Source organism: Melopsittacus undulatus, unplaced genomic scaffold (assembly GCF_012275295.1).
Source record: "Melopsittacus undulatus isolate bMelUnd1 unplaced genomic scaffold, bMelUnd1.mat.Z mat_scaffold_135_arrow_ctg1, whole genome shotgun sequence".
Lineage (NCBI taxonomy): Eukaryota > Metazoa > Chordata > Aves > Psittaciformes > Psittaculidae > Melopsittacus > Melopsittacus undulatus.
Window position 1 is genome coordinate 74,748 of NW_022994104.1, and position 27,314 is coordinate 102,061.

Consider the following 27,314-nt stretch of genomic DNA (forward strand, 5'->3'; position numbering starts at 1 on the left):
TACTGTGGCATTATTAAAGGAGACAAGAGATGTTTTGGGAATGTTATTGTCTGTATAGCATAATACATGCAGAAGATATTCCTTAGAAAGTAAAAATAAGTTATTGAGAAATAAAGTATCAAAGAAACTTCTTTTTGCGTAAATATCTAAGAGAAAAAATAGTGTCTTACTTGCCTGTAACAGATGTAAACAGTTGATCATGAGACAATGTACATGCTGTAAACTCTAAGATGGGATTTGAACTTGAAACACACTCATCTCAAGTAGATTTTAAATATTAGCACCTAAAATGTAACTGGGGTTTAAACAATTTTAGTAGCTTTCTAGTCACACATTAGTTATGGCTTGCTTCATGGATACAGTTTTGCCAGTGATATTTTAGTGTTCTGTGAGATCCTCTTAATAAAGAAACATAGGTCTGAATGCCACTACATTTTACATGTGTACCTTTCATACAGGAAGTTTTGCATATGTTCCATCTGCAGAGAGAAAGCCCCACAGTAGCAGGAGGTATAGATAGAACAAAGAAGTTACAGTTATTAAAAAACACTGGAAAACTGGGAGTACATGATATAATTAGAAGCTGGTATCTTCAGTTTACAGAAAGCTATAAATTCGCTCACTTAAAAAAAGACATCCAACATGTGCTTACTCACATGCTGACACGGAGTTCATGCAAGCTATTAAAAACCAAAACAACTTATAAATGTTACCCTTCAGAAATTCTGCATGTACTTCATCCTCAGCTAAACTGAAGCCCCCTCAGAAATAACAGGGACCTAATGTGCAGATTGACTCAAGTAACACGTCATTGCTTCCTCTGTAATGAGAAGTGAACAGCAGTATCAAACAGAAAATGTCATTGACTCGTGCTTCATTTCAAACACTGTCAAGTCCAAATCCAGGTTCACTTGTCATTAAGCAATAAGGCTACCTTTAAAAAAAAAAGAAAAAAGAAAAGAAAAAAAAAGAAGTTATTTTCGCGGAGGAAGGACGTTTTCTTCATAATAGCCTGGATTTACTACATTTCCAGCTGGATCATATCTAGCCACCACAAACGTTGAGCCATCACTAGCAGATGCTTTTCCGACTCCCATCTTCTTTGTGCTCTTCCAAACCATTGCTGTAAAGTGACCTGAAGAAAGAGAGAGAAACATAGGCATTCATTTTACCTACTAAATCTGTAGCATTCCCTTTAACACATGAGGAGTGGGGAGAGAAAGAATAAAAAAATTATTCTTTTCCTAACTGGAGAACAAGCTAAGAACATGAAAAAACCCTGCGTCTAGCATTTTGTCTCGAAACAGCCTGATCTGATCTGATTCCTCACTACCATTCCCATTTCCATGTCCAAATAAGAATATCTTGTAGGAGAACTAAGAAGTAGTTTGATGAGTATCTGATATAAAATTCAACAGACATCATGGTCTATACTCCCTGCAGTGTGAACAGCAGTTCTGACAGTGACTAATATTCATTTGCTTTAACCATCTCATGCTCCCCCATGTATCTGCATGTGCAACTGTTAAAAATAATACTGCTTTTGTGGCTTCTTCTGCCTAGTTGTACTAGCCACCCCTGCACTGTGCTGCTCCATCAGTTTTTCTCTCTGTGCATAGACAAATCCCATGGGTGAAGAGCATGATTTTCTTCATCTGAAACAAGCTCAGGCGTATCTCTTGCTTGAGCATTATTCAAGGAACAATGTTCCTATGTTCATTGAACACTGGATGGTCATCAAGGAACAATGTTTTTATGTTCATTAAACACTGGATCATCAATATGCAGCCCATGGCCTGATCCTGATCTCCATGTTATATCTGAAGTGATCTCTGTGATTGAAATGATATAATTTGGTAGAAGGCACATGTCAATGTAAACACCAGCATAGTACATTTAGTAAGAAACCTATATGATCCCAATTTAGTATTTTCTATAAATTAGTTTGCCTTAAAAATAAGTTGCCTTTTAAAAACTTTGGAGTTGGAGGAAAACTACAGTATTAAAAACCCCACAAAATTTGCTTAATTCTTCATTTCTCAGTTTCCTTTTACCCTTCCGTTAGTTTCTAACATTTGAAGAAATGCAAAATTTTTATATCTCTATTCTTTTTTCCTAAGAAAAGAAGGAAGATTCTTGAAAAATCCCAAACAACTTGGCTCACCAATTTCCTAACGTAAAAGCTGTTTTTTGAAGAGACAGTGCCCAGTCTGACCTTACCTGTCCCAGAAGAAAACCCTGGGTTTTGAAAGCTGTAATTTTTAATTTCATTGTACCATCTGTCAGCCACATCCTTTCCTGAAAGACAAAAGAGATCTGCTGTGGAATCATGATGTAAGCACAGGTACATACAGCCTGGCTAGCAAGATCATCTGTTAATAGCTGGCAAGAACTTCTAGAAACTTGAAGGAACAGTCTTTTTGTTAAAAAGAGTTTTTGAAATATAGGTAACGCAGTCGTACATGTAACTTACCAAATTGTTACTGTTTTGCAATAGCTGTAGCTACTCAGTTATCAGAGAATCATAGAACTGTTGAAGTTGGAAAAGACCTGTAAGATCAAGTCCAGCCATTAACTTACCACTGCCAGGTCCCTCACTAAAACGTGTCCCCAGGTGCCACATCTACATGTCTTTTAAATACCTTCAGGGATGGTGACTCCACCACTTCCCCATGAAGCCTGTTCCAATGCTGTGATCACAGCTGTGTAAGGTCTATGACTATGGCCAGTGATGCAGCTCCACGTGTCTGTGGGTCTCCGAGGTTGATGTTTGCCAAAGAAATAATCCTTTCTTGTTTTCTGTTGAACACTTTAGGAGATTGATAGAAAGGAGCAGATTCTGATAATCTGCAGTGGGTCCTGTGGAACAGGCAGTACAGAGGGCAGGAGCTCAGGTGAGAACTTGGGAGATGTTGTGTACCAAAACTCAAATGTTGCTTCTTTTCCATTACTGGTTGTTAGGAAATTCTTGTGTCAAACACTGTGGGGGGTCAAGGGAGCAGGTTTTTCCCTGAGCTACATTGATAATGAAATTTCTGCTTAGCATTCCAGGATGTGTATCTCAAGGCCAGTTGATTTCATAGCAAGCTGCCAACGCTGTTAAGCCTACCGTCATGAAGTACGCTGGTCCCTGGTGGACTGCTGGCTGCAGAACAGCAATGACTCATGTTTGCTGCTATTTTGCAGCCAAAAGTCTTAAACTTGCACTATTCTAGAAGTCAGGCACTGCACTGGCTTCTTTAAACTTCATTTTCTTGTGAGTGCAGTCTGCTAAAAGGATGGTGGTGTTACCTGGCAAGCTGGCTGTCAGAGCTATTGTTGAAAAGAAATTATTGAATGAAAAGCCATCTCTTGAGAGACTTGTGGACTGGAAATACTGTGAACTTACCTATGCTACACTGCTTGTTAGGACTAGTGCTCTCTTAGTAGAGTCATTTCACATTTTCCATATAAAAAGTCATTAAAATCTCTCTTGCTTCCTGAATTTCAGGAATAACAACAGGTTCCTTATTTCCTGCTTTCCCTGTGCCAAACAACAAAAGCTGTACACCTGTTTTAAGGCTGAAGTATGTAACACAAATAAATATCTGTTCGTTTGTCACTCATACTAAAGCTAAAATGAAAAAAGTGCAAAGAGCAATCTTTATATAATACAAGAGGAAACAAAAAAGCACAAAGTAACCTCCCCTCCCCCCCCACAAAAAAATAAACTCAAACAACAAAATGAGCAGATTTTCCTGTTCCACTCTAGACTTCAAAGCTATGAAGGATTTAGCAATGAACTGCAGAATGGCTTGGGTCAGAAAGGACTTTAAAGAACATTCAGAAAGGACCTTAAAGGACATCCAGTTCCAACCCCCCCTGCCATGGGCTGGGACACCTTCCACTAGACCAGGTTGCTCAAAGCCCCATCCAGCCTAGCCTTGAACACTGCCAGGGATGGGGCATCCACAGCTTCTCTGGGCAACCTGTGCCAGTGCCTCACCACCTTCATAGTAAAGCATTCTTTCCTAATATCCAATTTAAATCCACCCTCTTCCAGTTTAAAGCCTTGCCCCCCTTGTCCTGACACTTGAAAAAAGTCTCTCTTCAGCTTTCTTGTAGGCCCCCTTTGAGTATTGGGAGGTTGCTTGAAGGTCTCCTTCAGGCATGTTTGTGGGAAACTCCATGGAACACAAGTACAGAATGTGACTGCAGACACGTGTGCATTATGAAGCACATGTTCTTTATGTGTGCAACTACTTAAGTGACTGTCGTGGTTTAAACCAAGTCCCCCAACTCCTGGAGAGTTAGGAAGGAGAATCCAAAGAATGTAGCCCCCACGGATTGAGATAAGAACGGTTTAATAGCTAAGGCATAACACAAAACCCCTACTGCCATTTACTACTACAAATAATAATGATACAGCAAACAGCAAGTGAAAAGAATACAACACCCCACCAGCCACCGACCCATAACTCACTCCACCCTGCCTGGCCGAGCACCGCGTGCTCTCTCCTCCATTTTCCTCTCTAGAGCTTCCACTCCTCTAGCCCTCTCTCTCCCAGTATGCCTCCTGGGCATCACGTGCTATGGTATGGAATACCTCATTGACTAGCCTGGGTCAGGTGTCCTGTCTCTCCTTCCTCCCGGACTCCCCTCCTCCACCTGGCTGGAAAAAACCTTCAAAAAAACACCCTCAAAATATGCTCAAACCATGACAGTGACCATACTATGTAAGCAGTATTTTCACAGATGTAGGACTGCATTCCCATTGCTACCAGCACATCATTCCTTCTGTTAACCTACCAGTGTGACATAAAGAGTAGTTCAAGTGGAAGTTATCCCCTCTCTGCTTACTATAGTTCTAAGAGGTGTACATAGGCTCCATGTGACAAGAACTTTAAATCTCCATAATGGAGATATTGCAGGACATGTGGAAGCTTTGACAAACACAGTCTCTCTTCATTTTAATTTTTTTTAATCAGTTTATATACCATCCATCCTGTGAAAATTTGGCAACTTTTGTTCAAGAGAGATGGCAATGGCATCAGGTAAAAATACCTCATATATTCTGTACATGAACGTCAGCGAGCATAGCTGGGTAGCATAATCTATAATGTGCTAATTCCCAGCCTTCATGTATGAAAGCTTGCAATTTATTGCAGCCAGGCAGTGAAAGTCTAGAAGCTGACAGCTATGTTCTTGTTTTCATGTGCAGGATCAGGTTATCATTACATGGCATTGCTGTCATCCTCCTTGAATTAAAAGAATCATTACATCAGAGGTTGTGAGAAATTAAAGACTAACTTGTTCCCAGAAAAAGAGAAGATGACCAAAGGACTAGGCAACTTCTGACAGACTAACAAATCATGCTAAAGAAGGGTCCTGGAAGTAAAGGGAATGAATACTATTTGTCATATGCCACAGGAGGTGAAGGAAGTTACTACCACATGAGAAAACAGGTAGGTACCTAGTGATTAAACATGCTCCCTTTCCTCTAAAATACTTTCTTTCTGATTCTTTGCCCCTGGGGAGCAGTAAACAATGCAGTGATGGAACACAAGCCAAACCAGTGCTGAAAGCGATAGCTGAGTCATAGGGAACTAAGGAAAAACTCTGTTTTGAGCCCAGTGACCCCTGAGCTTCCAGAGGGAGAACAGCTGAAGGGTCAGCAGAGCACTGAGCCTACCTGATTTAGCAGAAACTTGCATCCTCAGACTTGGTGGTTCAGAGAACTCAGTATTTAGATTTCAAATCATTATGGAGTAAGTGATGCAGTTGCATCTAGTGTCAGCTTCCCTTGCATTTCAATGTGTCATTGAAAACAGCTGCCACTCCCCCCAAAGCTACCCAAAACAGGAGTTGTTTGCTGTTCAAAATGCATTTCAAACAGAAGGAAAGAACACAGAAAACTCACTCCCACCCCTCATTCCCAATTGTACTAGAAACCATAGTAGCTTGCTTCTGTCAAAAAGCATGCAGATCTGTCCTACAGTCAGCAGCGCAGCTTCTCTTCCGTTGCTTCACTTGCAGAACCAATTAGGATGCTGCTGGGGGGTTTTAAATACCCTTCCTGTCTGTATTGCTGTAAACCACATCCATAGTTTCAACACTTCTCTAAAGAAACACTGACTCCACCCTTATCCTAGCATTAGCTGACTGATGACCTGCTCAGTTAGGCTTACTGAATGTTCATTTCAGAACAGGCTGAATCTCACTCCAACAAATTTCATCAGTGCTATGACTTACAGATCACATCTGCATTACATAAAAACTTGGTGCACCAACCCTGACTTAGTGCCCAATTATAGTTCTGCCCAAGACTGGGTCCAGAATCAGCACAGTGATTTTATTTACTTATCCAAGCTATAAGCTAGTAATGTGGCCACACCAACTGTGTCTCAGGTGGTCAGAGGACTGAATGTATGAGGTCAGTCCATACATAGCACTAAAAGTTCTGGAGCAAAGTTCTGCTGATACCACTCTCTGAAGGACATAGAGACAATAAAGGGCCACTGCTGCAGACAGATGTCAGTACTCTTGCCTGGCCATGATCTGCATCTCATCAGTTGTCCTGCTGTCTCATTAAATTCCATTTCTAACTATTCTCTATTCACCTGGGTGAGAAGATCTGTTCTGTATGGATGGTGGGGTGTGTGTGAGTGCCAACAACTGGTGTCAGACCACAGGTAGCAGGGACCTTCGTGTCTGCAACTGGAGCACCAATCTGGGTGCTGAGTGTGTGAGTAATAATGAAGCACAAGCTGGACAAACTGGTGAGGAAGTGAAGTGGCCTGGGAGGAGTCATTAGATGTATGGCCACTGCAGGGACAAGGTGGGTCCTAGCCAACAGCCAGGGAGCTGCGTGTGTGTGTGTGCAAGGTGCACTATACTGGCAATCAGAGTAGAACTGCAGCCTGAGAGGGTGGTACCTTCAGGTACAAGCAACTGATGAGACCAGGATCAGGAGCAGATACTAGGCAGACTGTCTGACCTTAGGTGCTGTGGAGATCCACACCAAATTTTTATTTCCATTAACAATATATATATACACACATATTTATATATATATATATAAATTTAATGTTATAAAAATATGAATTATGTCAATTTTAAAAAATCTATTTATAGGAAATATGTATTTTAATATCTATGATAGTTTATATATATATTTTGGTAACATACTTCATTGTGATCAGCCAAAAAGGGGAACAGGAAGAGGCTGCTGATGCTGTTCATTTTAATGTTGACTGCAGCTGTTTGTGCTTATCTATGTGGCCACCTGCATATATACATGTGTACATGTGTGCTTGTGTGTGCAAGCCTGGGAATACATTCTCAGCTTCACTACTGGGAACACAAGGCTGCAGCAACCCTACTACTGTATTCAGCTCCCTTTTACATTTAATTTCTCTGTGCCCAGCCTTATTGTTTCTCATCATACCAAAGAATCCTTAACTCTCCAAGTAATCCCACTGAGTAAGTTGCTAGAAACATTCAAACAAAATCACATAGGACATATACCTGTGCAAGGATGGGCAGCACCATGGTGATCTACTTAAAAAACCACATATCACAAATCTTAGAATTTTCCTTAAGTGTTGTTCTAGCTTTTTTTTATCACAACTTTTCTTCCACCAGTCTGAGGGGAAAGAACATAGAGGTAGACTTAATTTGCCTCAGAAATAAACTGTGTCCTTAGACTGAAGCCATACTGATAGTTTTAGGAAGTAATCCTCTACTTTAAGCATTCCACATGCAAGTCCTTATTTTATTCTACTTTATTTTATTTAACAGAACTGTATAAACCTGGTGTTATACAGCAAGCAATGCATCAAGGCAGGCACTGAGTCAAAGCTTGCTCCTCCCAGGCTGGAGCAGAAGGTGTCTGTGCTGTTCTGCCCTCTAGTACTGACCTGTAGGCAGACCCAGGTTCCTCCCATAACAGATTTGGGTGTTAACACACAGGGAATTTCTCTTACAAACTCCCTGGAGTTCACAAGCAGCATGGCACGTTCTTCACGACCACACCAGCCATCCCAAACAGATTTTAATCATCCAGTGCTTGCCTTCAGCCTCCCAACAGATGAGAAATGCAATAAGATGATATCCTGAGAAGCCTGACATACTACAGCTGCCAAGGCAGGCTGTGGTCTCTCGCATTAGCGGCAGATGACAGCTCACTCACTTGAGCACAAAGAGAAGTCTGCCATGGAGCAGTTCCTTCAGGACTGGAGGGAGGAAACAGCTGTCAGCTATTTCTTGGATTACATGGATAAACATACTTCCAGCAACAGCTTTAGGCTATGTAATTCTCAAATCCTGAATACAATTCAAGGTATTCTTTAACCAGGAGAAGAGTCAAGCTAGAAGGCTTTTATGGTTGAAAGCTTAAAATCTTCTCTGAAACAAGAAATGTATCTTCTGGCATTATTACAGAACTCAGTAAGAGCCAAAATAAACAACAGCATCACTTTTTTGAGAGAGAATACGGGTTATGCTAGAGGTTTATTGGCTTTTGCTTTATCTGGGAAAGAACAGGAAAACACTGCCTGCCTTTGTTAAGCCCTTGAATGGATTCCCTAATACAGATTTCAGCCTCATTGAGCAGGGTACAAATTAACTATCCAAAGGGAACTATATGAGAAAAAGAGGAAGAATGAACCAGCTCCATAGAGACAGAGACTAAGGCCAGAGGACAGAATAACTTTCTTTGAAGAACTAGTTTTCTCATTCTGGTACTTCAAATGATCCTGCTACATAGGAAATATAGAAGTGTTTTACAGAACAAAAGAGGATGTAGCTTAATTTTCTCAGTAAGACATTCAATGCTGTGGATAAAAAGATAGCAACAAAATTGCTCAGAACTGGAAAGTTAAGTATGGAAACAGTGCCTTGAAGAGAACAAATGGAATACAGGAAAAGATAGGCATTATATAATTTATGGAAGAATGCATGTGTTCTGATTTCAGCTCTCTAAATGGGAATTCTGTGACTTTAACCTCAGGGGAAGGAGCACAGGCCATTAACACAAATAAGAAGTTGAAGAAGTAAGCTCAGTCAGTGAGTCATAGCCACAAACTTCATCGTACATCTGTGTTTTCCCATGCTGCTCTGAACCCTTGCTTCAGACTCTTGCAACGGACAGAATGCCAAATATGAGTAGATCAGATTGTATTTTTCCACCCTGGGTTTCTTTTTCAACATAAAAAAGTACCCACTGGGGACTAGAGCTGGCACTTGCAGAGGAACCGAGCAGTGTCCCTGGGTCTAAACCTCACTTCCTAAGATTTCCAGGTATTTCAGACAGAGGCTCCAGCCTGCAGAAATGAGTTTTTGTCTCCCTGAGGCTGTGCTGGAAATTCCAGGGGTAGATGGGAACAAAGAAAGCAAGTGGTCAGTTTTAATACATCCCACCTGCTGTCTCAGCAGGCTAACGCATGAGCCCTGCCCGCTGGAAGAGGCAGGAAGGAAGAGTTTGCTGAACATCACTCCAAACAAAAGCTCACTGCAGGCTGTTGGCCTGGCCAAAATTCAGCTCCCCAGGCATCCATGTCAAAGGCTGCCAGTTACATGTTACATTTATGATCAGAAAATATATGGAATACTTTTGTCTTCAAAAATGAAGGCATGGGAAAGGGCTCAAAGCCCATTTTGCTGACAGACCAGAAGAGACTAGATGTCTAACACATTAGTCTCTGTCACTTTAGTGTCCATGCTCCCATTTTGCCCATACAAACAGGAACTACTACATAGCATGCAGTGGCCATTTTTCCACCTTCCTCACCACAGCTGGCCTGTGGTCAGCCTTCTCTTTGCTGGGGCAAACTAAGGATAAAGGTCAAGTATGTGGCATTGACAACTTCTCTCTTCTCATGCACGTACAAGTAGCACTCAAGACAGCTCCACAGTGGGGACATACAGAGCAGCCTAGTTGCCAAGTCCTGTCTCTGAAAGGACACAGCACACTACCACAGTCCCTTACTTCCTCTGTGCCTACACGTGCTTCTTGCTGTCAGTATATGTAGGTGACTGCAAACCACCATCCTGCCCCAGGGACACTAGGGGACTGCAATGGATGCCTTTTGAAGTAGAGAAAACACCAGTACTCTTACAACTAGATGCTCTGAGCCCAAAGTACATGAGAAAAAACATTTATTCAGTGTCTCTGTGGCAATAAGAGTAGAAAGCTTACCTGGTTGGTCATAGGATGCCCATGCTAGGTTTTCTCCACATTTTCCATTAGCAGACTCAGAGCTGTGTTTGAGGACCCTTGTGGTAGCCAGTTCTTCTGCATACCTAGCAAAGAAATCCACATATTGAGCCATGGAACAGAGCCATGGCAAGCAGAGAGAAGGAGGAGGAGGGAGAGGATGAGATGGAAGCAAGGAGTTTTGCTGGAAGATGATCTTAAGGTCCTTTCCAATCCTAGCTATTCTATGAGTCTATGATGGTTTAAGTTACTCAGCTGTAAAGCCTTGAAGCCAGGGATGCTTTAAACCTATGTAGAACTAGGAATCAGGCAAAGGGAAGGCCCAGAGGCCATTTTTTTTTGTCTTTCATGAGCATCTGTGTCACTGCTGAAAAGGGCCTAGAAGAAATCAGAGGACAGATCTCCCCCATCATATTCTTCCCTGAACCTGGAAATCCACAGGCCATCTTTGGCTGCAGCTGTTGGTGGAAAGGGTAAGTACCTGCAGCATTTGCTATAGGTGTCACCTCCTCATATTTCTAGACTACTCACAGGAGTAACTTAAATGTTCCCAGTAAGTAAGGAAAAAGACTGAAGGGGGGATTCAGTCAAAGCAATTGTAAAAAAACCCTACATTTACAAATGAAGTCAGATACAAAGCAAGAGCAATGTGCCAGGTGACAGTAGAGAAGAGAAGGGGACCACATGGAGCATCTGAGGCAACAACTGTGCACACCAACACAGGGATAAGCAGGACTGGTTTTTATATAACCTGATGTGTGAGAGCGTGGGATGTATTTTATTGTCTCACAACATGGTTAAGAAGAATATCTGTGTAAAACAATTATTCTCTTCATTCAACATTGAAAAGGCTTCAGTACAGAGATAGTGAAATTGGAAAGACCATTTGCTATTTCTCGCAGTACAAGAAATAGGAGGCAACACACATAATCATCAGGTCATAGATTTAAAAGTGAAGCAAGACAAAGTGCTTGTTCCATTAGAAGTCATTGCCACAGGACAATGCAGACACCAAAGCATGTGTGGGTTTGAAAAAGAGCTAGACAAATTTACAGTGTGTGTATGTGGGGAGTAATCTTCAGGGCTTATGAAATAACAGCAACAAAAAATGCAGATACAACCTTCTGCTTAGGAAAATCACAATTTACAGTATAAATCTGTAACTTCCAGGAGAAGGTCACATGGAAAGGATCGCCACATTTGTTTTGTCCTGTTACCCCTTCCCTAATCATGAATTACTGGCATCTGCCAGAGACAGGAAATTTGTCCAACTGAACATTTTGGCCCAAGCTAGTTCTTCAGACACTAGGTTCTTATTTCCTTTAGTCCTAATTCTTTTACCAAAACAACAAACAAAAAAAAGTAATTAGGTAGCTCTATTAGTCTGGATGAATGTAAACTTGCCAGTTGCCAGTCTGCTAGACCCTGGACTAGAGGATTCCCAACTGCTCCTTCATGCCCTGTATTGCTACAGTCCTGTAATTATTCTCTTCAAGGATTCCCACATCCCAAGCAAAGGCAAGACTGAAACAAAGTACACACTGCACACAGATAAAGTTGCCAAGGGCTTGAGACAAAGAATGATTAATTCAATCTAGCTCAGGCAGTTAAAAGCATGAGGTTTACATCTGAGATCACCACCCTATGTTCATTACAGTCAGAGATAAATCTGCTGAGGATGACTCATCTCATGCTAAAGTGGAGATCCAATATTCAGTTCATGTAACCTGTCATAATTATTGGAACTGAAAATAGTAAGAAACAGACCATTTTCAGCACAGAGAGGCACAGAAAAGTACCCAGATATACACCAAATGCATAGCAACAGAGATGTCAAATATACATAGAGAAAAAGGTAAAGTTCTTTGAATTTAATGTTATGAAAAATCTGTCTTGACAAATATGACATCTCTTATATTTCATGTCTTATATTCAGATCAGCCATATGGTTCTTGCTATCAACCAGTTTCAGTCTCTGAATATGTGCCATTGCACAACCAAAGGTTTACTATTGTTATTCACCACAGTTGGGAAAGTCAGCTGAGACCAGAGAGGACTGAGGAATTCCAGAAGGATCTAAAAATACCCAGCAAGGGCAATAGAACACTTAGAGATAAATGTGGAGCAATGCATATTTGACAGAATAATCTGAACTATTCATACAAGTTGAGTTGCTCAAAGCAACTGTAGCACTTTGGAGACACAACAAGTGTTATTGACAAGTCAATGAAATTTCTTCCTCCTGGGCACCATGTAAAACAGAAACAAAACAGCCCTTCGAAGAGCAGAAGGAAACCCCCAACAGATTACAAAGGCATGTGGATGAGTCACTGGCATTCCATCTCTTAGAAATACTATATCCACTTATCATGGTGTCTCAAGAAAAAATTATGGGGAAAAAAATCAAGACGGAAACAGATTTTGCTTGGTGCCAGAGGGTATGTGCACACTGTACAGCACCACACCTGGCAGAGATCTCTGCTCTAGGAGTGCAGGAGCTGGGGCATCTGTGTGACAGTGCAGCACCATGCTGGGACAGTAAATCAGGTACCAGAAAGGCTACAGCCTTTCTGGCTCCCAGGAGGCCAGCACAGAGATGTCTGTGTGCTTATGGTAGAAAGCCTTATGTCTACAGGGATCAAATTGGCCACTGCTTAGGCACTGTGGAAGGACATTTATTTTCTGAATCAGCATTCTCTTTCAGGTATCTCCTTTGTACTGTGAGGCTGAGCCTGAAAAAATGAGGTTTTCAAATCTACTTAGAAAAACGTTGCTGTAAAAGCAAAGGGAATTACCTGGTTGTATCTACAGCAAAAAGGATAAGCAGCATTGGATTCAAATTTCTGTAAGGAAGACTTAAGTCAGACAGCATAAAGATAGATGTACATTAGACTGACAAGAAGTTGTGCAGTCTTCAGCACTGGAGAAGAGGTAAGATGTGCCCCTCCTAACAGAGTAAAGAACAACATAAACTGATTTTGCTTTTGGGGCAGGGAGACAGACAATATGATCTGAAATTACTTCTTTCTCATTCCAGTAATCTTAAACCAGTCATCATTTTGTACCATGAAAAAGTTCTTTTCTCTCTATTTTGGCAGCAGTGGTTACTGTTCTGCAGATGACAATCCATCATCTGACAGAGGTGGTGGTGAAGCACGTTTTAGGCAACTGCCCTGCGCAGAGGAGATACACCAGTGTGGACAGATGCAGCCCATGCCTGGAAAAGGGGGCAAGATAGATTTATACAGTTGTAACCACAGAAGTGTCCATGTGACCAGCAGGTGCTATGTGATGAAAGAAGGAGAAAGAAAGGACAAAAAGAGTTGGGTAGGGAGACAGAAAGAGTGGAGTCCCTTGCTCTCCACCCAGTCAGTCTTCACTGAATGTCAGCATGTCAAAAGACAAATATTTCTGCAGTACACACAGTCAAACCTAACAGATAAAAGTGTCACAAATCTCATTAGAGAAAAGAAAGGACTGAACTCACTGCTGGGCTCCTCTGTTTAACTTCTTGCAGAGTTTTAATGGAGGGACTCCGTGTTTCTTCCTGTAGTCATTGTGGGCTCTCAAGATGTCTTCAGCAAATTGTTTGGAAGCTGAAACCACATAAAAAAATGGAAAGGCCTGTCAGACACAGACATTAGTGAAGACAGAAAAAACATACTCTTTAGCTAAGATGCTAGCGCGGGCTGGACTGAAGAAAGAAGAATACCACACTCATTACCTGTGAGTAGGATTAAACAGATGCTAACACCTTCCATCCATGAACTAACTCCCACTGGGATGGTACAAAATCACTAAAAGTTGAAGAGTAATGTGAACCTTATTCTTTTACTCAATAGCAAGAGGATTTAAGGCTAGTTTGACTTTCATTTTAAGATTTCAGTTCATTGCATCACAACTGCAAAGTCTCGGTGTAAGTGACTTACAGGTCCTTTGAGGAAACGCACTAAAAACGTATATTATTGTCACTGTATGCAAGAATTTTCTGTATTAGTCAAAACATCACCTAAAGAAAATGAAGCTACCAAAATGTTTAGAACTATACAAATACTTTGAAACAGGCACTATTCTTTTTATTCATTACATAAAACAAATTCAGAGGAATCTCAAAATGCATCTTTATTTGGCTCAAGACAAATAATAGCTCACAAACAACAAGTGGTAAGGAGAGAAATAACTGATGGGAATTGATTTATTCCCCTGTACTGCAGTGTGCTCAGTAAACACCTGAATTCCAAAGTTACTGCAAAGCTCTAAGAGTTCTTGTTTGCAACTTGGTAAACTCGAGACTTTCAGCAGTGAAAGGCAGAGGACATGCAACCTGTTACAGTGCAATTCACTTTGACAGCAATCTCATGTTACCTCCTCTTATGATTTTGCTGATTTTCCCCAAGATTCAGACGAAAAGAAAACAAACAAACAAATAAATCTGTCATTTGCCACCCTCTGGAATTTGCTGAGAAATTTGGAACCTGAAACTGAGTTTTGAGAGAACAATTAGAGAGGTATACATAGCATCTTCAAAACATTTTTCACTTCGCCTTGCTGAAGCTTCTGAGCAGGCCAAGACATCTTGACTAGAGTTTCCTGTTATTAACCTTAGGTTTCTCAACTGCCTCTCACTACTCAATCCTAACAACTATTATCAATCATTCTCTTTTATTAGCGTGTGCACTGTTCTGCTGTTTGTAATATGCATTTTCCCCACATAGAGCTGTCAGTTTGCACATACTGCTCTTGTGTCTTTTTCCTAAGGTGATTACCCAACCCATACTCCTGCTTTAAGCTGTTCTCAAAGTTCTCTCCAGTTTCCCCAATAGCTTTGGGATAACAAAGCACCTGTATTCTTAATACCCAATGCACATAGAAAACCACTGCAGAACCTTAAGCATTTTGAAGCAGTCTGAAGTTGGGTTGGTCTTTTCCAAAGACCAAAGGACTATTGTGAACATACATTGAATATATTCTCCATCAACATGCTCAATTTTTTTGGTATAAGACTATTGGCATAAGACAGCAACATGAACCCTGTTGAGTGAGATGAGATCTGCCCACCACCTTCCTCCTTTTAGGTTTTCCTTCAATTTTGTGTGTCACAAGTTACATGTCATCAAACTAAACAAACGCCTCCATTCTGGTGCTTAAGCATCCACACACCCTTTTGCTAATAAGCCTGTCCCATCACTCTTATTACCATTGCTCACAGCTCACCAATTCTATCACTCATCTGCTGCATCATATGGGATCATGGCCTGTTTTTGAGGTACCCAATTCGCTGAGGCAGGGGTCCATGCTTCCAGCAGGGGAATTTTAAGACAGACTGCAAACAAAGAAGTTGCAATACATAGCTTTGGAAGTTGCATCACATACTCCAGGATGCACTTTGCTGGTGCACAAGACCATCTTAAAGCTTGTGGTTGTTATCACCTAGACTTAATATCCGCTCAGCATTAAATAGTGCATAATCTGACCTGCAGGTGTGAAAGTTTCTATTAAAATTATTTGCTCTCAATGACAAGAACAAATTGAAATTCTAAAAAAAAAAGATGAAGTTGACTGAAACGCAGGCTTTTTTCATCCATGCACAGAAGTATTGCAGTCCAGCTCTGTATTAATATTTTTATTTATAAAGACCACCAAGACATGGACAAAACTGAGTTTCTTCTAGCCACGGCAGGCACTGCTATGCTGTCCCTACAGAACCTCCATCCTCCTCTTCCCTTAAAGGCAGCTTCTATAGAAATTTATCTACCATGACTCAGGCTCATGTGCTAACCGCCTCCCTCTGCACAGCTTCTCCAGTACATGCTGATGTGTGGCGAGGGACAACCCAGCCATCAGATGTATTTCAAATTAGTTTTGGAAGGCATGTTAAGTTTTTCCATTTTACCAATATTCCATACACTGAGCAGCCAGACTTTAAAAGTGAGAGCTAACAGGAGCTTTCAGGCTCCCACCCAAACGGGAACAGCTTCCCAAACAGCTTAAGAGACGTACATTTTTCCCTTCATGTAGGCTGCTTAAGCTGCTAGAAGAAATTATTTCTTACTGCCAGGAAGTTAGGTTTAGTCATGGATCATTACACAGCTTAGTAAGTGAAACAACTAAAGGTATTAGATACAGTTGCTTGCTCCTCATTATTCAGTTTTTTACCTCTATTTTGGATTCTTCTGGAACATTGATAATGTCATTAAAGATAACGTCATTAAAGAAAATGACGGCATGTGACAACACATTTCAAGGCTGTGGTGTGGTACAGAGCACACCTTACAGTTCTTAAAGGTTTGGCTTTTCAGTTTCATTGATCAACTTTATGTGACCATGGAAAAGTAAGCAGAAGCATCTAGGTTGCCTTGTCCAAACAGATTTGTTTTTCTGAGTATACTATTTCTCCATTCTCTTACTGTCTTCTAAACAGTGCCAACCTACTCAGTCTTTCTCAGGTGAAGAGCTCTTCATGCCTGAATCTTTCCTTCCTCTTCAGCTCTTCCGGCTTCTTCTCCTGTCTTCTCCTGCTCTGTTCTTCTCTTAGTTTGGACATCAAAATAGAAGCAAATTATCTGAACGTGTTTTCCACAAAAAGGATGCTGCTCTGCATCACCTTTGAAGCTATCAACCGGACACACTCCCATGGTCTTGCAGAGTTGCAAAATGATGTGAAGAAAGAGTAACAGTAAAATATTCCACAAAACCTCTCTACCCAATACCTACACAACAGAAATGCAGAGTGTAGCCCTTATGTCAGCACTCAGGATGCACAACATTATACCAGGTATCTGCTTTACTAACAAAAAAGGCATACGTTTTTATAGCTAAGGATCCACCCCAGTGATTTGAGAAAGAGCACAGCATCAATTTATCGAAGTATCACTGTCATCTTAGTGCTCTCTGTCTTATTGGTTATGGATTAATCTTCACTGGTAATTTTGTACTTTCCATACATGCTAACCTTTTCTATTTAGGCTTCAGATAATTAACAAGAGGGAGTTGGAGGTGTTCAGCCTGGAAAAGAGAAGGCTCTGGTGAGACCTTTCAATACAAGAAAAATGGAGGTGAACCTTTTAGCAGAGCCTGTAGTGATGAGGGGGAATGGTTTTAAACTAAAAGAAGGTAGATTTGGACTGCGTGTAAGGAAGATTTTTTTATAAAGAGGGTAGTAAAACACTGGCACAGGTTGCCCAGAGAGGCTGTAGATGCCACATCTCTGGAAACATTCAAGGTCAGATTGGATGGGGCTCTGAGCAACGTGATCTAGATGAAGATGTCCCTGCTCACTGCAAGGGGATTGGACTGGATGACCTTTAAAGGTTCCTTTCAACCCAAACTATTCTGATAGGGGGAAATCCTACCTGACCAATTTGGTGGCCTTCTATGACGGGGCTACAAAAATGATGGACAGGGGTAGAGCAGTTGACGTCATCTACCTGGACTTGTGCAAAGTGTTCGACACTGTCCTACACGACATCCTTGTCTCTAAATTGGAGAGACATCAATTTGATAGGTGGACCACTCAGTGGATAAAGAACTGGCTGGATGGGCGCATGCAAAGAGTTGTAGTCAATGGTTGAATGTCTGTCTGAAGAGCAGTAACGAGTGGTGTCCCTCAGGGATCAGTGTTGGGACCGGTCTTGTTCAAGTGGGATTGACAGTGGGATTGAGTGCACCCTCAGCAAGTTTGCTGATGACACCAAGGTGTGTGGTTCGGTTGATACACTAGAGGGAAGGAATGCCATCCAGAGGGACCTTGACACACTTGTGAAGTGGGCTGATGCCAACCTCATGAAGTTTAACCATGACAAGTGCAAGGTCCTACACCTGGGTCAGAGCAATCCCAGGCACAGCTACAAGTTGGGCAGAGATTCAGAGCAGCCCTGTGGTGAAGGACTTGGGGGTGTTGGTCAATGAGAAAATGAACATGAGCCAGCTGCAGTGTGCACTTGCAGCCCAGAAAGCCAACCATATTCTGGGCTGCATCAAAAGAAACATGACCAGCAGGTCAAAGGAGGTGATCCTGCCCCTCTACTCTGCTCTCATCAGACCTCACTTGGAGTACTGTGTGCAGTTCTGGTGCCCTCAACATAAAAAGGACATGGAACTGTTAGAACAAGTCCAGAGGAGGGCCATGAGGATGATCAGGGGACTGGAGCACCTCCCATATGAAGACAGGCTGAGAAAGTTGGGACTGTTCAGCCTGGAGAAGAGAAGGCTGTGTGCAGACCTCATAGCAGCCTTCCAGTATCTGAAAGGGGCCTACAGGGCTGCTGAGGAGTGACTCTTCATTAGAGACTGTAGTGATAGGACAAGGGGTAATGGGTTGAAACTTAAACAGCAGAGGTTTAGACTGGATATAAGGAAGAAATTCTTTACTGTGAGGGTGGTGAGGTACTGGAATGGGTTGCCCAGGGAAGTTGTGAATGCTCCATCCCTGGTGGTGTTCAAGGCCAGGTTGGACAGAGCCTTGGGTGACATGGTTTAGTGTGAGGTGTCCCTGCCCATGGCAGGAGGTTGGAAGTAGATGATCTTAAGGTCCTTTCCAATCCTAACTATTCTATGATTCTATGAATCTATGAGTCTATGAAATAGACTTTTATAAAATCGTACACAAAAGCGTATCATTATGTCTGTCTCAATTCCTCTTTGAACCTTGACAACTTTTCACCCCATGGGTGCATTACAGGTAAATGGAGATAATGACCCCACCTTTCAATTCTGCCCCAAAATAAATAATTACAAATTTGCTTGTATAATGGCTAGAGCAACATATCTGAAGCCAGCTGCAAAATACACTTCAAGGGACCCACCCTGTTGGAAGGAGGTAAATGAAAAAACCTGATACTATCAGCCTTGGCAATGTGACTCATATTAACCAATACATGGGTACTTCTGTGGTACTTCCACACTCTTTCCTGACCAGAACCCAGACAGAAAGAAGCCAAGCACCAGAATACATGGAGAGGACAAAAATGCAAAGTAAACAGAAAACACATGAAAAGGTAACTGGATATCCATTTAAGCACTGAGTGTAACTCTGCTTTAATACTGAAATCCCTGCAATCTCCCTTGACTCTGCAGAATTTCTCTGCCCTACCCTGATAGCAGAAATGGGATGTGGAATACAGCAACTTTTAATATGGCCAACAGGTTTTGCGGGGAAAAAAATAAAATACAAAAGATTACTGATGGCTTTAGGGAACTGCAAAGTAATTATATCCAGAAGTCTTTTATTACTGTCCCATATAATTGAAGCTACCTCTGTTCTGACAAACTTCTCAAAGCATACTAACAGGCTGGAAACAAACTGAATTCTTGCGTTAAAGGCATCCCAGCTTCTAATTGACTACATTTTTGTCTAGACCTAAAGAGACCTGACACACTTATTATTAATAAACTTTATCCTCACCTGAAATGTAATTCCCTGGAAACTAGCCCTGGCTGAACCTTTCACACTGAGAATAATGTTCCTTCAAGGGAGAAGTGATGGATATTTAGTTGATATAAGAAATGTTAAGGAGACAGTTATGCCTCCAGTGCATTTTAACTCAGCACTTGGGTTTGAAGTTACAAACATTCCAGGATGGTCTTATACTGGCTAATCTCTGCAATGCCCCAGGGAGTGAATATCCCATGTTTCTTTCTTCATGTATTTGACCGCACTTTCATACTCCCCATTTGGGACAGTAATGTCTTCAAAGACTGCTTCTTAATGTTATTCCTAAATACACCATTTGGGAGTATGGATCTGACACTCCTAATCCATGAATCACTTCCAGCCATAAAAACTGACTTCCTTCAGTGCTAAACTCCCCTGTTCTCTAATAAAACTAGCTGATTGCTTGGAAACATACAGAAGAAATTAAATCATATATACATCCTGGAGAGAAGGAAAGGTAAAATGCTACTATATTCAGAAAGCATTATATCTTGGGTGGGATTTGTCTTCTTTCACACCTTTGAACCAAGAATTCAATAAAGGGGCAACATCTCCATCCCATACAATAGGCATTTATGGGAGATAACTGTTCATGCACTATTTCCCTTCCAACCTGAACAGTCTTATGAATCCTACTAAAAGTTAGAAGAGAAAGAATTGCTTATGGGAATGAAAGGGATTGGGGGTTATAATTAGGCATGAGTTTGAATGGGAGTAGTTTCCTGGAACATCCTTGTGTTTATCAGGCTGCTTAAAATAGCTTTCCCTTCAGCTCAGGAGATCCCTCTTCAGGGGGAAGATTCTCTGGTTGTCTTTCAGCATTCAGTTTTGCCTGAACATTTCTTACACAGCTACTTATTGCTGGGGTGAGTGAGATGTCCAAGTTAACTGCATCTGATGGACAAAGTCCCCACTCATTTTATTGTCTGGGCTTCCACTACAGCAAACAGGCATCTTAGTAACCTTGCACTACCTGTACCATATGACACAACACACTGCTTTCATCCATACCCAATTTGAGGCATATTGCCTGAGAATATGAAGCTGCCAGTGGAATAATGTTTCAATGACATTAGTCATGTCACTATTTGATTGCAAATCCTATTCTTGCTATAATAGACAGTGTTGATTACTTCCTCACTTAAGGACTTTTATAAACTGTTAGGCAATTGACTGCCCTGATTAAAAAGGAACACCTGCTAAACTGGAAACTGCACAGCTCTGAGAGGCAGCAGAGACTTCTGTGTATAAGCATTTAAAAAAAACCCAAGCAACACTAATCAGCAGCCTGGAGCACTGACAGAACCAAGCCTTGTGTTCTTAAACCTAATTGTCACACAATTCCTAGGGTACATACAGTTCCTGGGGTACATACCCTTCAAAATACACAGCTACAAGTTACCTAAGTTAGAACTGACCACCCTATGCAGAAGAAGAAAGTGAAGCAATCTTCTCCATTTCTTCCCTTCCTCCTTCCCAACATCATATCTGCTTAGAGTTTCTAATTATAGTAATTTATGAAGAAAATAAGGTACAACCGTACTCACTAATGAGCAACACCAGAAATCAGAACTTCCCTACTACTAAATCTGAGCTTTAGTCATTAGGTTGTGATTCCTCCTGTTTGCATGACAGCAGCATAATAATACACTCTTCACCAAGCAACAGTTTATTTGGTGTCTGGTGTGAATTCAAACTCTTTGCAAAATGAAGGTTTCTGCAAAGAAGAACTGAAGAAAGGTAGAACTACCCCACATCTCCTGGGTTATACTCTGCCATTTTATTCCTCTACCATTTCTGTTTTACCATTATTTGGGGCAGTCATACCTGAACTAGCTTTGAACTCATTAGCTCCAGTACCCTCCCACCTTGCTTTTCTACCAAGGACATTCAAGCTAGCTGGGGCAGTGTTTAAAGTATGTTTATTTATGCACCTCCCTGAGGCATGGAAGTACGACCGTGTGTATTTCTTATGCTTGCTGATGTATAAACTCCCCTACCCAGTAGTCCAGACCAGGCAGGGAGACACAGGAAGTTTTCTTTACCCATACTTACAATCAATTACATCATCTTTCTGCTCCCCCTGCCCAATATGTTAAACCCCAGAAAGTTAATGAAACACCTAGAGCACTGTGTCATGGACATCCCCTCCTGTGACCTGCCATTGGGGTAGCTCAGGGCAATATACTCCACACAGTCGTAAGTTCTCATACAGTGAAGCTATAGAAGATACAGGAGCTATCAAAGTCTGAACACCAGGAAATGCTTTTTCACTGTGAGGGTGACAGAGCACTGGCACAGGTTGTCCAGGGAGGCTGTGGACTCTCCATCCTTGGACATTTTCAAAAGCCATCTGGACATGGTCCTGGGCAACCAGCTCTAGGTGGCCCTGACTGAGCAGGGGAGTTAAACAAGACAACCTCCAGATGTCCCTTCCAACTTGAACCCTTTGTGATTCTAAGCTGAAAGATTTGTTTTAGTAATGGGTCTTCATAAGGGAAAGTTCAAGAACAGATTATTCCCTACCACAGTTCACCCCAAATCACTTTCTGAGGATCACTTATTAAGTGCCCAACACCTACCAATGGCCTGCAGAATTTACAAGTGTGACAAACACACACATAGGCTACAAGTAAGCATGTATGCAATAATTTCTTAACATGTGTCTATCACAAACTATCATCAGAGCTGTCTCATGGAAAACAGTTCCTTGTGCCCTGTGTTTAAGTTTACAATAGGGATTATAGACTTCAGCAACATGCAACCATGCCATTTCAGCTTAGTGACACACAGGTATATCTACAGACACAGCCCACATAACCTATGTTAGAAAATAGCTCCCAAACACCCCACCTACAATGGTGGCATGGCAAAGCTTGAGAAGGACAATCAACTCACCATTTCATGCAGCTCTGCAATGATCGTGCGTACAGTTCATGCTTTGCTTGGAGGCCAGGTAAAGACCACGTGACTTCTGTTCAAAGCAGAGATTCACTCTGGTAACTCAGTTCAGTCAACTTTAAATGATAGTAAATAGTGTTTGTGGTGGCCTTAAACAGGGCCCTGTTTTCTTCCTCCACTACTACCATCTCTCATACTTGCTTATACAGGCACCAGAGGGGTTGGCCACCCGCCTGGTCCTCCTCTACAGGGCCATCCAGCCAAGACCTAGTGAAGCTGCTATCAGACCTTCAAAAACCAGTCAGAACATGGTTACATCTGCCTCCAAAAACATAACATGGATATGCTCCAGCTAATCTTTCAGAGAACAGCACAGCTTCTACCAAAATAGTGATCTGAAATAGCCTTCTGGCCTGATGAGATATGTAATAAACAACAAAGAGACTTACTTCCCCTTTCTTTCTGTTCTTGCACATACAGCAGCAACAGAGACAAATTCAAATCCAGGCAAGACTGACACTACCAACTGTACTGATAGAGAACTAAGAGTTTGAGTGGTTCCAGTAATAAAAGCTGTCTTCATGCTTTATTCTTCTTCTGAGAAAGATTTCTTGGAGGATTCAGAAAGGAGTGTTGATGCTTTTTGATGTGCAACTCTATGGCATGGGAAACCTTGAGTGGTATCTCCTTTACTACAGACCACCACATTCCATCTTACTCTTTGTGAGCTCTTCATACTTGTTTTGGTATGCATCTGCCTTGATCATATACCAAATAATCAGTGTCTTCTACACACAAAAACTGGTCAAGTGTGCTGTTCTTAATGGAATTAACTTGATTTTTGAGAGGCCTTTTTCCCACTGCACCTGTAAGTTGTACTGATGACAAGTTCTCCAAATGCCCCACTGTTACCAAACACAAATGCTTGGTTGCTATCAGCTTAGACTAATTCATTTCCTCTAACCCCACTGGTCCTGTAAAACCAGCCAGCACGAAACGCCTTGTCATTTTGGCGGCTTGCAAGTATTGCCTTTCTCAGGAAACAAACGGGTCACTTCTCTAATATGCCTGTACTTTCGCTATGAGCTGCTACAGCTATCTCCTACTGTGATGCTAATGTACAAGTCTGCACTTCAGATCAGCTGAAGGTGCAGCTCGCTCCACAGAAAACACAACAGCCCCTTTTTACTGTGATCCGAAGGTGCATCTGAGGAGTTAAGAAACAGCACATGTTTCTAAGGAGGATTAAAACCAGCATGGAAATCTGCACCGAGTTTGGTTCCTGTCTCTTTTCGTCAAACCCTTTCTCAGCCCTTCTTTTTGTACTGACTCAACAGCAGCACAGTGGGAAACTCCCAGCTCTTTCTCTGGAGTCCCACCCACATTTGCAAAAGTGGGAAAAAGGAAAGAAAAGCAAACAGTATAAAAAGATAGCCAGTATTTACTGAACCCATCCCTGTCTTTGCTTGATAGCGTCTGCACCCAGAAACAGGGCGAGTCCCCTGCTGTCACCTCCAGCTGGTTTTCAGGGAGCAAGCAGCAGGAAGTAAAGAAGCGAGACTTTCAGCAGCCCTTTTCTGCCACATCCCAGCCCTCTCGGAGAGTCCCGCGGCAGCAGAACTCCCCGCTCTCCAGAGCGGAGGAGTGGAGCTGGCAGGCAGCTGCTTCCCCAGCATCACCCGCAGCTGCTCACATAGATATCCCCTCTGGGGTGAAGGCTGCCACAGGACCCCGGCCTCCCACTGAGCACAGCTGCAGGGGGGTCACAGCCCTACCAACACGGTGTTCTCAGCAACAGCACAACAAAGAGCAGCCAGCTCAACATCGCCTCATTTCCTGCAGAAAATACTTGTCCGAGTCTTTTCCATTAGAGCTCTCCGCGATCTGCTAGGAGGGAAGCCACTAATCCAAATGCTGTCCAAAAGGAGAACAAGGGGAAGGCAGAGGAGGTCCCCATGTCTGGCTAAGTGTTTGCAGGAGTTACAGACATGGAAGGTGTTTTTCTAAACCTGGTGATGGAGTTTAATTATGAAAGTGGTTTCAGCAGCAGGCAGCTTCCAAGGAAGAAAGCTGAGTCAGAGGTACCAAAGTCTTCCAACGCTCAGCTCTATTCAGTGAAGCAAAACCAACGCTAAAACTCTAGCTCTGATACCTTCAATGAACACTGTTTCAAATATGATCCAGCGCCTAGTAACAACACATAGCTAGATTTTATCAAAGAACTGAGATTTTCAGTAGCAGCATCTTTTTGCCTGGGGATACCAAGACCTCAAGATAGATTTACCAAAGGAAAAAAGTTAAAGAAACTGTTCTGAAGACATTTATTCTAAAATAGTGTCCCCACTTTACATGAATTAGAGCATCCTTAAATTTATGCTTTCAAGTAATCTGCATTAATCTTTCTGACCCAGGAGAAGAGCAAGGACTCTGTTTTGAGGTCAGACAGATCCCAACCTGTTACATTTCCATACATCCTAGTACAGAGAAACCTGCTCGCATCATGTCCTCGAGAGTATTACAGCAGGAACATGAGGTGACAAGGTGTTTGACACAAAACACACAGGAAGGGGCATTGAAGCAGTACTCTGTAAAACAGCTGCTCCCACCCATTCAAAAGCAAACCACACTGAATGATCTCAGACAGGAATTTGAAGACTTCCGTGCAAAAGGGCAGATGGGGTTTAGTCAATAAACCAATTGTCAGGACAGGATCTCAGTTTTATGATTCACCCAAAAATATCACATGCAGCTCAAAGCCAGTAGCCTGGGCCCAGTTTACCATTGATTTGAAAAGTGACACAAGTGACAAATCATGTTTAACATTTTAAACATTTAGGAATCAGAATGTGCACAGTGGAATATCTACACTGCTTTTGTCTGATGTGCCTTGCAAATGTAACACAGCCACTAGACTGCAGTTGTACTTTTTATGCTATTAGCGAGGAATGGTTGAACTTGATACTTCTCAGAAACCACAGTTATTCAAATAGTTGTAAGGCTATTTACTAACTCCCAATCCACTTGAAAACATACACAGCTTCCAGGACACAGGGCTAAAACTGCCCACTGGCAGCTACATGGTGCTTCACGTGGACTGGGTGTCGTACCAGTAAGCCCTTTACAGCCACATTTGCAGACAGCTCTGATCTCATCTAGGATGCTGCCCTTTGAAAAAAAGAAAAAGGAGAAAAGCTCAACAAACCCATGTTTAGGCTCATTAAAGTGCTATAAGCACAAAGATTTTCCTCAAGTTTCTCTGGAAGAGGCCTATGGTTTTGAGTACTAGTTCTTGCTGAGTGTGTCCTGTACATGCTGTTTGCACACAGGACAGCCAGCTAATATGCTGCCAGGCTCTGATCTGTCACAGAAGTAATGTCCCAACCACAAGAATAAAAATAAACCATCCAGTTTCACGGCCATTTCAGAAGATCAGCACAGATTTTTTTCACTCATGACTCTAAAAGGACAAAGACAGAGGAAGCCCTGGGCACAAGCTCTCTCTCAAGATCTCCAGCTCCTTAGCAGCTATGGAGGAGTATCCCCCAGCCGAGACAGTCAGAGCAGGGCACACAGACAGCCAGTGGCAATGGGGAAAGGACCAACAATGCAGCCAGCAGCAGGGAGAGGCTCCATGAGTATGTGCACAGCTGGGGAGAGACTTGAGAGCTGAGCAAGGCTATCCTCAGTTAAACAGTAACCAAACCTTAAATCTAAATCCTCCTGACAAAAAAGGGTGATAAACACTGCCCCAGCCTCCCCCCCATCAAAGCATCCTGCTGCCTATCTGCAAGGTTGGTAAGTTTTATCAGACAGCCAGACACAAGATAATTTTGAAGCTATAGGGCTTATAATTGTTTCATACAGCAAAGCTCCTATAGGTTACAAGCTGTAAGCTGTATATAAAATACAAGTACTTCTACATTGTGCAGACTGGGGAGAAGGTGTCATTTCCATCAGATTTTTAATCTCACCCTGTGTCGGAGGGAAAGCTCCTCCCGGGCTGTACCATGCAAAATGAAAGCAGCTTTCTCTGAGGAAAGCCACTAACGCTTTAGCAATGCTTTCCGAGCACTAACACAGGCACGGGCGCTGGTAAGAACACACAGCAAACTGCACAAGGGCATTTGCTCACCTGATTTGCCCATGATCAAGCGATGGTTTGGGGTTTTGTAAGTTCACCTGCTGCCTCCTCTCTTGAGTGCTTTTCGCCGCTAAGTACTGGATTCGAAGTGTTTGCAGTTTCAGCTCAACTTCTTTAGTCTTCTGCGACCGCTGCCGAGGAAAACTCAGCAGTGTGAGCCCGTTAGCGCCCCTTCTTCAGCGCTGGAGTAAGCCTGCCCATGCCTTATAAGGCATAGGGACACCGCTTTTTTTTTCCTTAAGAAGATCCTGTTTAGGGTCAGGAGTTATTTATCCTCCCCAGTAACCAAGCAGCTCCAAAACACCCTCTGTTTTCACATACCGGTTTAGCTCAGTAATTGTGGCTGTCTTCTGATAAGAGTGGGCTGTGAAAAGAAATTCTGCTGACAGCAGGCACAGCCCATGAGGTTAATTCATACAGCTGAATACTTGTTCAGGTTTTACCCAGCTGCTGTATGTAAAGTTGAAACAGGCGAGTCATAAGGCAGTTCGAAGTGTAACTACATGCTCTGTCTAAAATAAACCACTTCCAGCACTCCTCTGACACAAGCTGTAGAAGGTATTAGTAAAATGCAGTGTAGGATTTTGCAGGTTAAAGAGGACCTGTGCTGATGGTGTATTTCTGTGAAAGGAGTTGGGTGTGTG

At 42.2% G+C, this 27,314-nt stretch overlaps 1 protein-coding gene across 1 annotated transcript; it reads right to left on the reverse strand.

The window, feature by feature from the left end:
- Window positions 1-950: 950 nt before the first annotated feature.
- On the reverse strand, window positions 951-26,734 carry LOC101875631 (Golgi-associated plant pathogenesis-related protein 1). Its single transcript, XM_031052921.2, has 5 exons — window positions 26,662-26,734; window positions 13,683-13,791; window positions 10,178-10,281; window positions 2,221-2,298; window positions 951-1,135 (listed from the first exon to the last, which is right to left on the reverse strand). Exons 1-5 carry the CDS (start codon window positions 26,672-26,674, stop codon window positions 975-977), a joined length of 465 nt encoding a protein of 154 aa, XP_030908781.1. The 5' UTR covers window positions 26,675-26,734; the 3' UTR covers window positions 951-974.
- Between the last annotated feature and the right edge of the window lie 580 nt (window positions 26,735-27,314).

Bases quoted from the DNA above. Each gene is read 5' to 3' on its own strand.
- LOC101875631 (XM_031052921.2), bottom strand. The intron at 2,299-10,177 runs GTAAGCTTTCTA...TTTGTCTTTCAG, and splicing joins GGCATCCTATGACCAACCAG to GAAAGGATGTGGCTGACAGA. The intron at 1,136-2,220 runs GTAAGGTCAGAC...CTCTTTCTTCAG, and splicing joins AGGGTTTTCTTCTGGGACAG to GTCACTTTACAGCAATGGTT.